The 15,913-nt window shown below is 65.9% G+C and overlaps 1 protein-coding gene across 5 annotated transcripts in view; it reads right to left on the reverse strand.

Moving 5' to 3' along the window:
- Positions 1–10,613: 10,613 nt before the first annotated feature.
- SKI (SKI proto-oncogene) overlaps positions 10,614–15,913 on the reverse strand; it is a 70,031-nt gene continuing 64,731 nt past the window's right edge. For 4 of the 5 annotated variants that reach the window (XM_047869390.1, XM_047869388.1, XM_047869389.1 and 1 more), the window contains exons 5-7: positions 15,574–15,878; positions 14,565–14,795; positions 10,614–13,774 (exon numbers count right to left, since the gene is read on the reverse strand). In XM_047869390.1, coding sequence (XP_047725346.1) covers positions 13,583–13,774; positions 14,565–14,795; positions 15,574–15,878 — 728 coding nt within the window. In that variant the 3' untranslated portion in view covers positions 10,614–13,582. The remainder of the gene's footprint in view (positions 13,775–14,564; positions 14,796–15,573; positions 15,879–15,913) is intronic. The other variant, XM_047869391.1, reaches the window with a different exon arrangement.

Raw genomic sequence — 15,913 nt, forward strand, 5'->3', positions numbered from 1 at the left:
TCGTGCCGCCCGCCTCACGTCTTCTGCACAGACGGGGCTGACGTGCCATGCCCTTCACTTGTCTGCTCCCCAATGTCCAGAGGGAGATGTGTGGTTGCTTTTGCTCACTTTCACAGCCTTAGCATCTAGCACCGCGTGTGACCCATAGGAGGCCCTCAGCAAATACTCGTTGAATGAATGGGTGAATTCAGAGCACCTGCTCTGTGCCACGCAGAATGGGAGGCACTGGAGACACATTGGGCAGAGGAGGTATGCAGGGAGACTGGTAGCTGAGTAGCTGGAAGGATGGATGGATGGATGGATGGGAGGATGGATGGATGGATGGAAGAAAGGATGGGTGGATGGATGGATGGATGGATGGGAGGATGGATGGATGGATAGGTGGGTGGGTGGGTGGATGGATGGATGGATGGAAGAATGGGTGGATGATGGGGCGCCTGGGTGGCGCAGTCGGTTAAGCGTCCGACTTCAGCCAGGTCACGATCTCGCGGTCCGTGAGTTCGAGCCCCGCGTCGGGCTCTGGGCTGATGGCTCAGAGCCTGGAGCCTGTTTCCGATTCTGTGTCTCCCTCTCTCTCTGCCCCTCCCCCGTTCATGCTCTGTCTCTCTCTGTCCCAAAAATAAATAAACGTTGAAAAAAAAAAAAAAGAATGGGTGGATGGGAGGATGGATGGAAGGATGGATGGATGGATGGATGGAAGGAAGGAAGAATGGATGGATGGATGGATGGATGGATAGGTGGGTGGGTGGGTGGATGGATAAATGGATGGACGGATGGGAGGATGGATGAAAGGATGGAAGGATGAAAGGATGGAAGAAAGGATGGATGGATGGATGGATGGATCGATCGATCGAAGGAAGAATGGATGGATGGATGGGAGGATGGATGGATGGATGGATGGGTAGGTGGGTGGGTGGATGGATGGATGGATAGATAGGTGGGTGGGTGGATGGACGGATGGATGGATGGATAGGTGGGTAGGTGGATAGGAGTGTGGGTAAACTGATGGATGAACAGGTGTATGGACAAATAGTGGATGTGTGGTCGAGAGGGAGGATGTGATGGGTGATGGATGTGATCATGGATGAATGGAGCAGAGGCTCACCTGTCCTTAGGAGGTAGCTTCCCATGGAATAACTGTTCTTACTAAAGGCAAGAGGGAGCAGACAAGGAAGGCATCCCTATGGCAAAGCCAACATCAGGCCCCTGGCAGCCGTGCCCTCACTTGGTGCTTCCTGCTCTCTGCTTATTAGGGCTCCCGTCCAGTTTTTCCCTCACTATGACTGCCCAAAATGGACAGCCCAGATGGATCTTGTCCTGCTGAACCCCAGGACCACCCCTTGCTCGGTCCTGGCTTCCAGACCCGGTGAGGCAGCCGGCCAGTCAGCCGCCAGAGGGCCACTGACCGCAGAGTCAGTGAGGGAGGGGGGTTCCAGAGCCTCCGTAACTAAGGAACTGATGTGCTTCTGAGCCTGAGGTGTGGGGTGGCCGCTGTGTCACCTGGAGCGAGCTTCACCTGCCAGCCTTCTGGTTCCACGAGCTCAAGTGGCCATAGATGCTGCCAGCCTGGTTCAGCAGAGCCTCCGCCTCTGTCCATTAGGAGGGGACGGATTGCTGGCCGGTGTCCCCAGCAGCGAGTCCCCAGAAAGGGCCCATTCTTGGGAACCACCGACTCCTGGGTCAGAATGTGCCTGGGCCCTGGGGACTGCGTCCTTCCGGAAGCACAGGGAGGCGGGTGGGGCTGTGGCCCTGAGCTGTCGTAGGAGCCGTGTCCACACGCGGCTGCGTCAACAGTGGGGCAGAGCCCCTAGTGGGCAGCCGGAAGTTAGGAGGGCCACACGCGCCAAGGTCTGCTAGAACCGCCCGTCAGGGCCCCGGGTCTGCCCGGATCCTCGGCAACGGGGCCTGCGGCCCTTTCCTCTTCTCCAGATGAAACTTCCCTTCTGTCAAAAACAATAAAAATGTTTGACTTTAGGAAGAAAAATGTGCTGGGAAGAGAAGAGCTGCGACGTTTTCCAGGCTGTCCAGGGGTGTCCTCCGGCCTTTCATTCCAGACCAGCGCTGTGCGGTTGAGTCACAAAGCCCAGGGCGCAAGTTCAGAGTCGCCACCCCACACGGACCGGGACTGTGGCCCCCGGGGCCTCTGGACGCGGGCAGGCGTGGTCCGTCCCACCCCGAGTCCGCGCGCGCGCGCACACACACACACGCGCGCGCGCGCAGAGCAAGGCCGGCCCTACGGTCCTGCAGACGCATGGCCCGCGAACCCTCCTACTTTCCGTCTTCCAAGCAAATCTGAGAGCGGGCACTGGCCCCGTGGGTCCCCCAGGGCTCTCCCCACGCCTGCGCCCCCACCAGCTTCCCGGCGAGGCGGCTGCGGCCCAGTGAGATGACCCACTCGAGGCCCGAGGGGAGCTCACACCCCGTGAGCCCCCTTTTGGGCAGGATAGCGGTCCCCTGCCCTGTCCCACTGCCCACCCTCTGCCGGGACTCCTGGGTGGCGGTGTGGACGTGCCCTTGGGGACAGTGGTGTGTCTGAGCCAGTGAACAGGCACGCCGGGTGGGCACAGAGGCAGCTGCCCCCTGGCCGGGTCCCAGTCTTCACAGCGTCCCACGGACAGACCCGCAAGGAGTTTGAACTCCCAAGAAAACGAGGAAAGACGGAGGGTCAGCAGAGTCCCGGCCACAGGCTGGCCTGGCCTTCACATCCGGCAGGTGAAGGGCCGAGCGGGAGCAGCACTGCAGGCGCGGCGACCGGTCCCGGAAGGCCCCTCACCCCTCGCCGTTGCGGGGTCGGGGAGAGCCTAGGGCGGGGGCCAGGTGGGAGAGCTCTCATCTGGAGCTCTGAGCGCCTGCAAGCCCACCCGTTACGTGGGTCCTCAGTGGGGGAAGGAGGGACCTGGGCCTGGTCGCTGCTCCCAGAATCGGTGCTGACCCAGCAGGGGCCGGGGGGACATTAGACCCGGGGTCCTGACCTAGTGGCCATCAGACAGGCAGGGGCTCCGTCAGGCCCTCCCGGGAGACCCCGAGGGCCTTCTCCTTAGAGGAAGGCAGGCTTCTCCGAGGCCCCAGAGCCACCTCCGCCACTGGGCTGGGGCAGGCGGGCAGGGGCTTGTAGAGCGGGTAGCGTGAGGCCGCCCCCACATCCCTTACACTCCAAGAAGCTACTCAGCCCCCAGGGGGCTTGGGGAGGAGGCTCTGGTCTCAGCCCCTCCCCGACTGCAAGCGAAACCCTTCTCCCCTGGGCCGCGCTCTCTCCCCCGAGGGTCCCTCCTGCTGTCCACTTGCTCGGGGGACATTTACAGAGTGATAACCCCATGCTGAGCACCTGGCAAGGCACTGCCTGGAAGAGGACGTATTCGTTCTTCATTCGGAGTTCTGCAGCCAGACAGAAAGAGGGGCAGACGGATCAGGGGCCTGTCCCTCTCTGCCCGGCCCACCTCCCAGCAGGGCCCTGGCGAGCGCGACCTCTCAGACCACCCCGCGCCAGCCTGGCGCCCAGCACAGGGGGCCCCTCCTGCGCAGGCGGCCTGCCCAGCCTCCTCTCCCTGCTCCGGCCGGCGGGTCACCCAGGACTCTCAGGGGAGGCCTTCCTTCTGCAAAGCCCGGGCAGGCCGCCCAGTCTCGGTGCCGGGCCGGCTGTGTGGAGCCCCTCCTCCCAGGGAGGGCTTCCTGAGGGGTGCCCGGTGCCCGCCGCCAGACAGGTTCCGGGGAGGCCCGGCCCACTGCCTGCCGAAGGAGGCCCAGCACCCCGGGAGCCCTCCGTCCCGCGGGGATCACGGGGCCTGTTTCCACAAGACCATCCCGGGGCGGGCGGCGCTCGGCACCTAGAACAGACGTGGCTGTGAGGGGCCGTCCCCTTCCTGCCACTGTCCCCTCAAGGCAGGAGATGGCCACTGAGGGCCAGCCCACAGCCTCTCTGATGGAAAAGCCTGGGCCACAGTCAGCACAGGACACCCTGGGAGCCAGCTGGGGGCCCGAGCAGGTGGGGAGGAGCTGCCCTGGGCCCCCTGCCTCGCAGGTAACCCTGGGGGACCCCCTGGCCTCAGGCCCAGGGCGGCTGCGGTCCGTCAGCGAGCCTCGAGGGTGGCCAAGGGGAGTGAGCGGGCCAGGCGGCGGCCCGTACAGGCCGGAGCCGCTCCAGCCTGGGCTCCTCTTGGCACGAGGCCCCGGGTGTCGAGGAGCAGCCCGGCCACCCCACCGCCCTGGTCAGGGGCGTTTTCTGATGGAGACTATAAATAGGGCTGTCATCGGCCGGCCGGCCAGCCGGGCAGCCTGGTACAGCCTGCCAGATGTGCCGGGCTCAGCCACCAGGCCAGCCGTCTCCACCCCATGTGACCCCCAGATGGTGATGCTCCCCGAAACTCCAGGTACCCCTCCTCCTGGGAACTCCGCCCAGCAGTTCAGAGAACCGTCGACCCCCCAGCCCTGCCCCCTGCACAACCAGAGACAGAAGGAAGCGGGACAGTGTTCCCCACAAACGTCGCTCCGGTGCCCAGCAGGGTGGACCCCAGTCTGCAGGGCCTCCCTCCTGGGGCGCCGGGGGAAGGGTGTGGGAGGGGTGCTACCTGCCCCCCCAAGCCTTCGAACCTTCCTTGGCCCTGTCTGCAGCACAGGTGCTGGCCACGGGCCAGGGAAACCACAGGAGCCCCTGCGTGGGCCAACGTCAGGGGTGGGGCTGGCCTTCCGGGGAGGCCCCGTTCCCTCCTCGTTCCCTCTGCAAATCCTCAGTGAGCCCACTCTGGAAGACCCCACCCCCCCCCCACCCCCCCGCTCCAGGAAAGGGGGCAAAGGTGAGGCAGAAAAGGAGGTGAGAGGGCCTTTAGGAGGATGCCGGGGACAGGGCTGGGGGTGCACCTGGGGCACCAAACAGCTGCTGATCAGGAAAGGTGGTCAGCAGGTGCACAGTGGGAGAAGGGGTGGTAAGAATGGGAGGCCAGGTGTGGGCGGCTGGGCCTGCTCTGCCGAATAGAGAAGGGCAGGCCGGCTAGGCCTGGGTGTGGACTGGGTGGGGTCCCAGCAGCTTGGGGGAGAAGCAGGGTAGTGGAGAGGGGATCATCATCCTGGTGAGTGAAGTCCATCCAGGGCAGGGGAGGCCAGTCCTTGAGGAGCAAGGGAGAGGCTGGGGGTGGGGGGAGCATTTCTAAGGGCGTCACAGGTCACCGTGTGGCCTTCCGTGACTCTTGGGGTCTCCAGTGGTCACACCTGCCAAGGCCCCCACTCCCCAGGAGTTGGCCCCGGCCCCCAGGGGCCGACGGAAGCGGGGCACAGAGAGAGCCACTGGACCCAGGTGGTGCGTCCCCCAGCGGTGACTCGGGGCCCGCGTGCGGACCACCAGCGGGGACAGGGCCCAGGGCCTCTACGGAGCCCCGGGAAGGGGCAGAGGTGTGGGGGGCAAGGGGGCTCTTCCACCAGCGGGAACGCTCCTCGCCAGGTGCGGGGCGGAGGAGGGGGCGCTTAAAGGACCGGGTCTCCCTCGGGCTCCCGCACAGGCGGGAGGGGTGGCCGAGCGGGCGCCCTCCCGGGAGGGCGGATCCCCGTCCCCGGCGCACACGCGCCCTCCCCGCGCCCGGCCGGGGCTGCAGTTCCCGCCTCCGCCGCCGGGGGCCGCCGCCCGGCTCGGCCTCCCGACACGTGGACGGACCCGCGCCCCGCCCGCCGGGCTCGGAGCGGGGACCCCCCCCCCCCGGCCCCCCGCCTGCCCGGGCCGCCCCTCCCCCCGCCCCGAGCGGGGACCGGAAGGGCTAACCGCGCCCGGCCCGCGGGGGGCACTTCCTGCGCGCGCCCCCGGGAGCTCGGGGAACCCCAGCTCGCTCCTGCGCCCCGGCTGCGCGGGTCCTGCGGGGGCGCCCGGGACCCAGGCTGCGGACGGAATTGGGACGCGACGCCGGGAGGCGGGCGGGGGAAGTGAAACCGGGCGGCGGGGCGGCCCCACGGGGCGCAGTGGCGGGTTTCCGTCAGACGCATGATAGGAAACCGAGGCCGCGGGGCGAGGGCCGCAGGACCCCCGGTGTCGGCCCTCGCCCCCCACCCCACCCCGCGCCAGACCCCAGAAGGTGACTCGGCGGAAGGAAGTGGGGACCTACTGGCCCCCCGGAAGGGGGGGCTCGCGCGGACTCGGTCGCGGGCGACGCCCCCTGCCCCCTAGGGGCCTGCGAGGCCTACGAGAGTCCAGGTCCTCGGCCCATCCGGACCCGTGCAACACGATCGCCCCAGGAGGGTCGGCCCCGTGGCCTCCGGGGACCACGCAGCCCCCGCCCCTGCCCGCCCCTCCCCAGGCGCGCTTCCGGCCCGGCCGGAAGGAGCAGGAATTCGGAATGTTTTGGAACCAGCTTTCTAATTCCACGGAGGATTCTCTGCGGCGGCCCTTCCCCCGGGGTGGGGGGTGTGGGAGAGGAGCCTAATCTGCATCTGACTGGGGGGGGAGGGGGTAAACTCGGACTGGGGGAGCCCCCCTCCCCCCGCATACCCTGCTCACTGCCAGCTGCAGGATGGTGGGTGGGGGGTGGCCCATATCCTGACATGGGTGCTGGGGAGACTAGACCCAAGGCGGCCACGCCGGGGCGGAGGAGCCTTGACCTGGGCCCCTGGCCCAGTTGACCGCTGCCTTCCTGCCTGGGGAAGCAGGTGTCCAGGGAAGGCAGATGGCCGGACAGTGATGGACCAGTGATTGCCCAGCCAGGCCACACCCGCCGCAGCTCTCCTCGAGTCCCCCCCCCCCCCCCCGCCTCTGGACAAAACAAAACAAAACCCCTCCCAGCGCCTCCCCAGACCTTGGCCAGAAGCCTCCAAAGATTCCCCCCAACTCCCCCCCCCCCCCTTGCCACCAAAGACTTCTCTGGGACTGCTTTTTCTTAGAAACAGGAAGTTGGGGGTGTGGGCCACACGTCCACCAGGTCAAAGCTCCACCAAGGGCAGGGCGGGGGGCGGGGGTTGGACCCCATGGGAACTCACCACCCTGCCCCATGCGTGCAGCCCGCGGTGCCAGAGGGAGCCCCAGAAAAGGAAAGGAGGGCAAGGACACCCCGCTGCCTGGGTGGGGCTGAGACAGGGAAGGGAAGTTCACGGGGGGGGGGGGGGGGGGACTTGGAAGGGGAGTGGTGGCACCTGTCCCTTGCCGGCTCGTGTGCGAGCCGACCTGGCTGTCCCATGCACGCGAGCGTGCAGACGCCACGGCAGTGCTTAGGGCCCCCCTTCGTTGCACGGAGGACCCAGACACGGCCCCACCTGCCTGGGCCCACCTCCTGGGCCCTCTCCCGCCTTCCCCTCTCCCCCACCCTGCCTGGGCCTTGCGCCGGACTCCGATGTCCCCTGACAGGGGCCTCATGAGGAGGGGACCCGAGCCCTGGCCTCGGGCCCCAGCCTTCACAAGGTGCCTTGTCTCTGAAGTTTGCAAAAGCAGCTTCTGTGGCAGGAGTGGCCTCGGCTGGGCAAGAGCTTGGGCCAGGCTTCCTGCCGGTAAGGGCTCCAGGACCGGCAATGGAGCAGGAAGGCCCGACCCCGGCCCCGACAGACACCTGCCGGGCACAGGACACTCCAAAGAGAAGCCAGGCCGGCTCCACCTGCCTGTCCCTGCCACCCCCCACAGAGGGGCCACCTGCTCCAGGGCTGAGAGTCCCGGCACTCTCGGCCCCCAGCCCCTGGCACCGGTCTGGGCACAGATGGCCGCGGGTGTGAGGCCTGCACAGCTCACGTCATCGCTATGGCAGGGGTTGCAGGGGCGGGCAGGCATCCAGGCCCCCAAAGTTCTGCCCCCACCCCTCCCAGGGTTGCCTGGCAGTGGGCAGGGCACACGGGAGGGCGCAGAGCACGGTGGGTTTCTGTGGGGAGGGTCAGGGTCCTCTCCGAGGCCCTGCTTTCTCACATCCTGCCGAGGCCAGCACAGCCGGGTCACAGCCCCACCCCTTCCCGAGGTCACAGACTGTCCTTCGGGACCCTCCAAAAGGGTGGGCCAGCTGCCCAGTTTTCCTCCAGGATCCCTGCCTTCCTGCGGGCGGTGGTCACCCAGAGTGTGCCTAGGCCCCTGGCCGGCAGAGTGTGGGTGTGGGGCCTTGGGGATCTCATGAACGACCCCGATCTGTCTCTCGGAGCTGCCCAAGGAGCCCGCCAGCCTGTCTCTTCCTGGCCAGCAAGAAGGGGTGACCTGTGCCAGGACAGGCAGAGAGAGACCGGGAAGGGGGTGTCGTGGGGAGCAGAGGTGGGTCGGGCTCCAGGCTGGGCGAGCCAGGGAGGGGGGGCTGTTGGCCACAGCTGGGGTGTGGGTGGGGTGGAGGCTGGGGACCACACTCAGCGCCAGGGCCTGACCCCGCAGTCCTCCCCCCAGGGGGCTCCTCAGGGGAGGAGGCCGTACCAGCTGTTACTGTAAATGGGCAGGCGGCTTCCTCTTTCCACGGAGGGCGCGCCTGGCATCCGCCTCCCCAGATAAGGGTGCGAGTTCTTGGCCTGCGGTCAGCCCCCCTGACCACAGGGTGGTGGGGTGGGGCCCTGGGGGCCAGACTGTGGCTCAGGGGCCAACAGACTGGAGGAGGGGCGGAGATCCCAAGACAGAGACAGGCAGGCACGGCTGAGCACAGGGGCCGCGGGTGTGGCCCTGGCTGCTGGTGACAGAGGCAGAAGTGAAAGCTGGGGGTGGGGGGGTCACAGGGCAGGTCCAGAAACTAGGGACCTGAGTCAGTTCCCAGGAGCACCTCCTCTGCCCTGGGCTCGCCGCATCCCCAGGGCCTCGAGGGGCTTGGAAACCAGCACCAACTGGGGAGGGGCCCGAGAACTTAGGCCAGGGCTCTGGGCAAACGAGGCCAAGCTCTGGGACAGCCTCGTGGGTCCCTGAAGAGCCCCTGGCCGGCATGCTGGCGGTGTGGACGGTCCGGAGCCAGGGGACCCAGAGGCAGTGCAAGGGGGCAGGAGGCTGCTGGGAATACTGGGGAGGGGGTTTCTCCCACCGTGACCTCTTAAGAGCGGCTTTGGGACGGGGGTTGACACTAGGCAGCCCCTATCCTGTCCGTCCCGCATCGGGGTGCACAGGGCCCTTTAAAGTCAAATTATACCCGAAAGTGACCCCCAGCATCCCATGTTCCGAGGCCACCACCGGCCCAGCTCCAAAGCCCCGAATGGACCAAGCACCACATTGGCCACAAGCTGCCTCTCGAAGCCTGCGCACGGCCTGCGCCCCCAGGAAGCCCTCCTTCCCCATGCCCCCAGGGGCCTCCAGTCCTTCAGGACTGCCTCTCACCCCCTGCCTCCCTCCCCTCGATTTTCACATTCAGGGCCTCCGGCAGCATTTGGACCCTCGCAGGGCGGGTGCGGGTTGGAGGCCGAGAGCCTCCGGGTCCTGGTGGCCTGGGGAGATGCCCTGGGGAAGGACGCGGAAAGGCCCTCACCAGGCACAGGGCCCAGGTCAAGATGCCCACCTGGCAGGCCCCAGGGAAGGGACTCAGTGGTAGGGATCGATGCCCCATGGCGATGGCAGGTCTGGACAAGTCTGCAAGGTCACCCAAGGTCCTGCCGCCCATCCTGGTGGGCTTGGTCGTGAGGCGGAGGGAGGGACGAGCGTTTGGCACCGGGCACCGGTAGGGCCTTGGCTGCAGGGGCCCTCTGCTCGCAGTGCCCCCGGGGACGCCCAACAGACCGCAGCGGACGACTGTCCACTCAGGAGACCCCAGAAGACAGTGAGGGGCAGCCCCCCTAACGGAGAGAGCTGGACGGGTGCCCAGCCCTGCCCAGGCGGGGACACGCAGCTCAGCGGGAGGCCCCCCCAGAGGAGCGGGGAGCCAGGCCCGGGGGACACCCAGGCAAGGGAGGGGGCAGCGGTGAACAGGGGTGGGCTCCAGAGGGTGTGCTGTGTGGCCCTCGGCAGAGTCCCACTGAGGTCAGGTCTGCCGTCCACACCTCGGGGCCCAGGACCCCAGGCAGGGCCCCGGGGCCCGATGCGCAGCAGGAAGGGGCAGCGGTGGGGGGCTGTGGCTCGGGGCCCAGCTCACAGCTCTCCTTCCTGACCTGCGCCCAGCCCAGCCTCTCTCGCAGACCCTAGGTGGCACCCTACGAGGGGCTGGGATCTTGGCGTTGGGGAGCCTGTCGAGTGACTGACAGAGGCGGGGCTGGACAGAAGCCTGGCCCCGAGGAAGAGTGGGCTTTTCCGGGCCGCCCATACTGCGGCCTGCCCTGCACCCCTCCCCGGGGAACTCCCGGGACCGTTGGGGCTGCGGAGGCACCAGGGGGGCTGGGACCCGGGCGTCCCTCGAGGCAAAATGACCTCCACATGACCCACGAGGGGCTGAGGTGGCAGCCCGGCGCCCCAGGCCCCAGCACGGCGGAGTCCCTCTGCTTCTCCCTCGGGACAGCAGGCGGGGGCCACCTGTGGGGAGCTGGCCATCCACGCTGAGGGGACCCCAGGCTGGGTCCCCTCCAGCTGAGGTCCACGGTGCAGACGGGGGGGGGGGGGGGCCTAGAGAGTCAGACCGCACCCCCGCTGCCCACCCGCGCCCCACGCCACTCGGGGTCAACGGACACCGAAGGCCCCCCGCGGTCTGATGGGCAGACACCCACTTGCCCTCCCCGGGCTCAGGCCCCGGTGGTGGCCGGGGGCGGGTGGGGTGGCCCAAGCATGGCTGTCCTCCGCATACGCTCAAAGTCCTTTATTGTACAATGTCTTCTGTCTGGGGGAGGGGCGCCAAAGGACTAACGGGTACACAGCGAAGTAGATAAATATGCCAAGCTTTTTCTTTTTTCTTTTTAAATCAGGCATTTATAAACAAGAAAGCATACATTAATTACATAAAAATAGTTTTCGATAGTAGAGTAAGTCACCGTGTTGTCATTAGCAGCAGCAGAGGAGAAAACGCGGACGGCGATGCAGACGCTCCCGGCAGGTACAAAGGTAGAGCTGTGGTTTTTTTCCTTAATTGAAAAAAAATGTCGCTTGTGACTCCTGACTTAAAGCAAGAACAAGACGGCCTCTCGAGCCTGGTGGACGCGGTGGGCGGGCAGGGGCGGGCAGGACGGGGCCCGCAGGGTGCTGCGGGGACTGGCAGAGGGTCCGTCCCCTCCGGCAGGTGAGCTCTGTTCTTCCTCAGTTAAAAACAACCCAGAAAACAGGACAACTACCAGGTAAGAAAAGAGTTTCTGAAAAAGGAACCACCGTATACGCGGGAGATACGACAGTGTAGAGGACAGGTATTTACACAGGGACTGTTTTTACACGGGGCTCGTTCTGTACGGAAAGCAGGATATTATGTGTGTGAGTTAGCTGCTCCAAAGATATGAATGTTATTGCTGTTTTTCCCTTCGTTAAAAATCCTCTTTCAGCATAGAAATAATGAGTAATTAAACGGGTGCACAGTCACTCGGGTAATGGGTATTACACACAGGGAGAGCCAACAGCCTACAAGACCCCCCTTCTCCCTTCTGCGGCTGCGCGAACCCTCGGCCCGGCCCCCCCCACCCCCCACCCCCGAGGATGGAAGCGGCCGGAACAAGCCTATGCCCCCCAGCTGCCCCCGGGAGCCACCCGGGAAGGCTCAAGCTGCTGGTGACCAGGGAGCCCGTGACAGCCGGTCCCCGCCGCACCAGCTCTGGCGAGGCCACAGGAGCCTCAGACAGGGACAGAGGGGCGGGCCTGGGGGGGGGGGGGGGGGTTGCGAGCTGCCGTGGCCTGGCCAGCTTTTCCCAACGTCCTGGGGCAAAGCTGGCAAGTGGGGTCGTGGACCCAACGGCCTAGACGGTGACCGGAGGTGGGCACTGGGAGGGCAAGGGTGGGGGCGGGGAGGGCGGGGAAGGTGCCTGCACAGAACTTAGAGAAGCTCATCGCCCGCTGGGGCCTAAAAAACCGAAAAGCAAACGGACGGCCCGGGCGACAGGCCCACGGGCCCTTTGATCTCTCACGACTTTCAGACTCGGCAACAGAGCACAGTCACACAGAAGCACGCTTAAAGGTCTGCTCCAGCTAAATCATTTCGTTTCCCTTGAAGAAATGACTGAAAAAACACAACTCCGGAAACACGAGGCTGAACACAGCATTCTGCGTGTTGTGTAGCACAGCCGGCCCCTCACAGGGCCCGGTAATAATGCCCATCGATGGGTATACATATGGCAGAGGTTTAACATTCCATGCATACAGATTTCATAACTGCAAAAGAAAAACAAAAGCAAAAAAAAAAAAAATCCAAACAAACGCTGCATATATATGATGTCCCTTTTGCATTGCACTTTAGAAGGGGGGTCCAGCAGCACCTGCGCCCCTCCCCCCTCCCCCCCGGTAAACCATGCGCAAGAACCCTGCAGATGACACGGTCACCAAGCCTCTGCTGGTCACGGCGGCGGGCGGCGTCTGCACCTGCGCCAGCCAGCGGTCCCCACCTCCGTGCGCGCTGGCAGCTGCCTCGGCGTTAGAACGGGGTCGAGCGAAGAATCCTGGCTAAGATCTTTCTCACGTAAATAAATACCGTAATTTCAGGATGGGTAGCCGCCTCTTGTCTACTGGGGAATCATTTTTCAAGCTTGGGCATAAAAAACCTTATACAATTTGCACGAACAGTTGAGAGTAAACGAGATTATCTGGAATAAATGCAAGTAACTTATTCTGATAGTGGCGGGTTCGATCGCGACTGAAGACAGGTGTCTCGGGGGTAAAAAGACGAGTCAGGAGTTGCTGTACAAGATGCTGGAAGGCACAGAACCACCCCCCGAAGTTCAGCTTCTGCGTTTCCGCTTTGTGATTCCCTTGTTCAACCGAGCACCAGAGGGGGTTTCTAAACACTCGAGCACTTAGGATGTGGACTGCTCTATAAATGGGTCTGCAATATTTGAAAAGTAAAAACCTCCGTTAACTGGGGAATAAAAAGAGAAGGGAAGAGTTTTGACAAAGTGCAGTTCTAAATATACGTTTAAATGAACAAACAAAAAGAAAAAAAAAAAGTGAAGTAATGCTGTTTTTGTTCCGACGCCGCGGCCTCAGTCCCGACACGACAGGGGCGGCCGGGGGAGGGTGGCGGAGGTGAGCGGCGCCCGGGCAGGCGGAAGGCGGCAGTGTTCCGGCTCGGGGCGCCGGCGGCCGGCGCGGGCGGCCTGGGTCCTTGTCGCTGAAAAAATAGACTCTGGAGAAAACCCTCCCTGTCCTCGCGCGGGCGCCGACGAGCTGAGATGGCTTTGCGGGGCGGCGCCGCGGCTCCCTTAGCAGGTCCTCAGGTGGCGTCACGTGTTGGTGGGGCTTTGAAAAGTTAGTCATTAAAAAACCTGTTGATTTTTCTGAGTATCAAGTCTTCTCGTTGGTTTTAAATAGCTTATAACAAAAATGTAAATGGTAGGACGTCCCGGCAAGCAGAAGGACCACGGCGGGCACGGAGCCTCGGCCCCGGCTCCGCTGGGAACCCGGCTTGCACACTCGAACTTGGCCAGTAGAAAATTTTGCAGTGGATTCCAAAAGTATGTGGTTCCAAACGCTCGCTTGGTTATAGGCACAGTAAGACGTTGTGCTATGTGGACGCGGGGGCGGGCCGCCGGCGCGCAGGCGCAGAGACCCCCGGCTGGCGGGGCGGGGAGGGGGGGGCCGCCCGCCCCCGCGGCGTCCGCACCCGGCCGACCGCGGGCTCCGCTAGGGCTCCAGCTCGGCCGCGCTCTCGCCGCCGCCGGCGGCCTCGGGCCGGGGCCGCGGCCACAGCTGCTCCTGCAGCTCCTTCACCACCTTCTCCAGGTGCTCCCGGGCCTCGCGCTCCCGAAGCAGGTCGGCCCGCAGCTGCTCGCGGTCCGCCTCCGCGTGCTGGAGCTTCACCTGCAGGTCCTCGATCTGGAAGGGACGGGACGCCGGGCGTCAGCACCCGCCCCCCACCCGGACGCGCCAGCCGCCCTCCTTCCCCTGCGTGGGACGCGTGCCGCTGAGCGAGGGAGGCGGCAGCCGGGGCCCGGGAGGGCCTCTCCGGGGGCACCGGGACCCGAGTCCAGACGGGTGCGCCGAGCCGCTGGCGGGTGGGAACTACCGGCCCCCGCCCCCCCGCCCCCCCCCCCCCCCAGCAGCTGCCTCCGGGCGCCCTCGACATCCTGAGGCCAGTTTCCCTCCAAAGCCCAGACCAGACCCTCCCAGCACCCGTGAGGCAAGGGGAGGAGGGGCTGCCATGCCCACCGCCCCGCACCCGATCCCTGGCCGGGCAGGACGGCCCATCCAGACGTGCTGAGGCGTTTAAAGCTGGGTGGGGTGAGGCTGGGGCTGCCTGGGGCTCCTCTGCACCGCCGGGGGGGCCGGCTCAGAGCCGGTTTCTCAAGGGAAACCACCAAAGAGGGGCGTGGTCGGGAGGGAAGAGGGCACAGAGCGCCCACGTGTGCAGCCAGAGGACCCCTCCCTGCGGGGGACCGACTCCCAAAGCCCAGGAGAGCGTGCAGCGCCCCAGTCGGCCTGCCGGTCCCCCGTGGTCCCCTAAGCTTGTGGTGGACCCCTCGAGGTGAGAAAGGACCCCAAGATGCCAGCACAGCGCCTGCCACGCGGCCGAGTCTGGAGGTGGGGCCCCGCAAGCCCGTCTCCCCATCTGTCACCCAGGCACCAGGTGAGGCCTCCGAGCCCCTGCCACAGCCCCCGCCTGTACCTGGGCCGAGTACTTGGCGCGCAGGCGGCCGGCCTCGCAGCCCTTGTCGCACACCCGCACCTGCCGCGCCTGCTCCAGCTCCCGCTTCAGGCGCAGCCGGGACTCGTTGGCCTCGCGCATCTTCTTCTCGTTCTCCGCCCGGAGGCGCTCGATCTCCTTTCGCAGGTTGCGCTTGGCCTCCGTGGCTTCCCGAAGCTTCTCCTTCTTGGCCACGCGCAGAAACTCCAGCTCCTGGGAGGGTGGCGCACACACCCGGGCTGGGGTCACCGCCCTGGCCCCTCTGCCCCCGCCCCCGCCGCTCCCCACAGCCTCCCCCTCAGGCGTCAAGTGCCACCTGCCTTCCCGGATGCCCCAACCCCTCCCGGCAGAGCCCCTCGGCCCAGCGCACTCCAGCCGCCGGGCGTCCTCCAGGCCGGGCGCCCGCTCAGGCTCCCTGCCTCCCTCCTCAGCGCCTCCGCCTCTGCCCGTCCCTCTCCAGCCACCAGCGACGGCCGCCCCCGTGCCACAGGCGCCAGTGAGCGCGCGTGTGGGAAATCACGCCTCCAACAAGACCAGGGAAGGGGCGTTCTGAGCGAGCGCCTGACACACGCTCAGGAGAGACGTCTGGGACCCGGCGCCCCGGGGACCGGCAGGCCCGTGCTGTGCTAGAGCCCACGTGTGAAGCTGCCAGACGCCACCGCCACCGCAGAGGTGTGAACTCGCGATCCCGAGTGCGCCGGGCAAGGCTGCAGAGTCGGGGCGGAGGCCCTGCCCGCCCCTACGGAGGCGGGACCCAGACACCCTAGGCCCCAAGCGCCTTCTCCGACGGGAAGCAGTCACTTGAGTGGAATCATCTAGAATCCAGCGTGCCTGGAGCCAGCCGGTCCCGCCCGCACCCTCGTTCCCCCTCTGGCGACACGGGGCTTTAGGGAATGAGCCTCGGGCGGCAGGCCAAGCCCCCACTCCTCCCCGGCGCCCCGAGCGACAGGCCGGCCCTGCGAGGGGACGGCGGGGCGCACGGCGGCCTCACCTGGTGGAGGCTGCGCTTGGCCTGCAGGGCGGCGCTCAGCTTCTCCTCCTGCTTCACGCGCATCTTCACCACCTCGTGCAGGAACTTCTCTTTGGCTTCCTTGGTGTCCAGGCCGCCCTCCAGGGCCTGCCGCAGGTGCTCGAGCTCTGCCTCCAGCCCGCCGCCGCCCGCGGTGTCCGCGGGGGCGGCGGCCTCGGGGGCGGCGGGCGCGGTGGGCGGGGCGTGCATGCCCGGGGAGCTCAGGTCCTTGGCGGAGCTGGATGAGGTAAGGGACGGGGAGGAGAGGGAGGACAGGGAGGAGGTGACTGCGGACACAGGGACGGGAGGGGAAGCGGACATT

This window comes from Prionailurus viverrinus, chromosome C1, assembly GCF_022837055.1.
Source record: "Prionailurus viverrinus isolate Anna chromosome C1, UM_Priviv_1.0, whole genome shotgun sequence".
Lineage (NCBI taxonomy): Eukaryota > Metazoa > Chordata > Mammalia > Carnivora > Felidae > Prionailurus > Prionailurus viverrinus.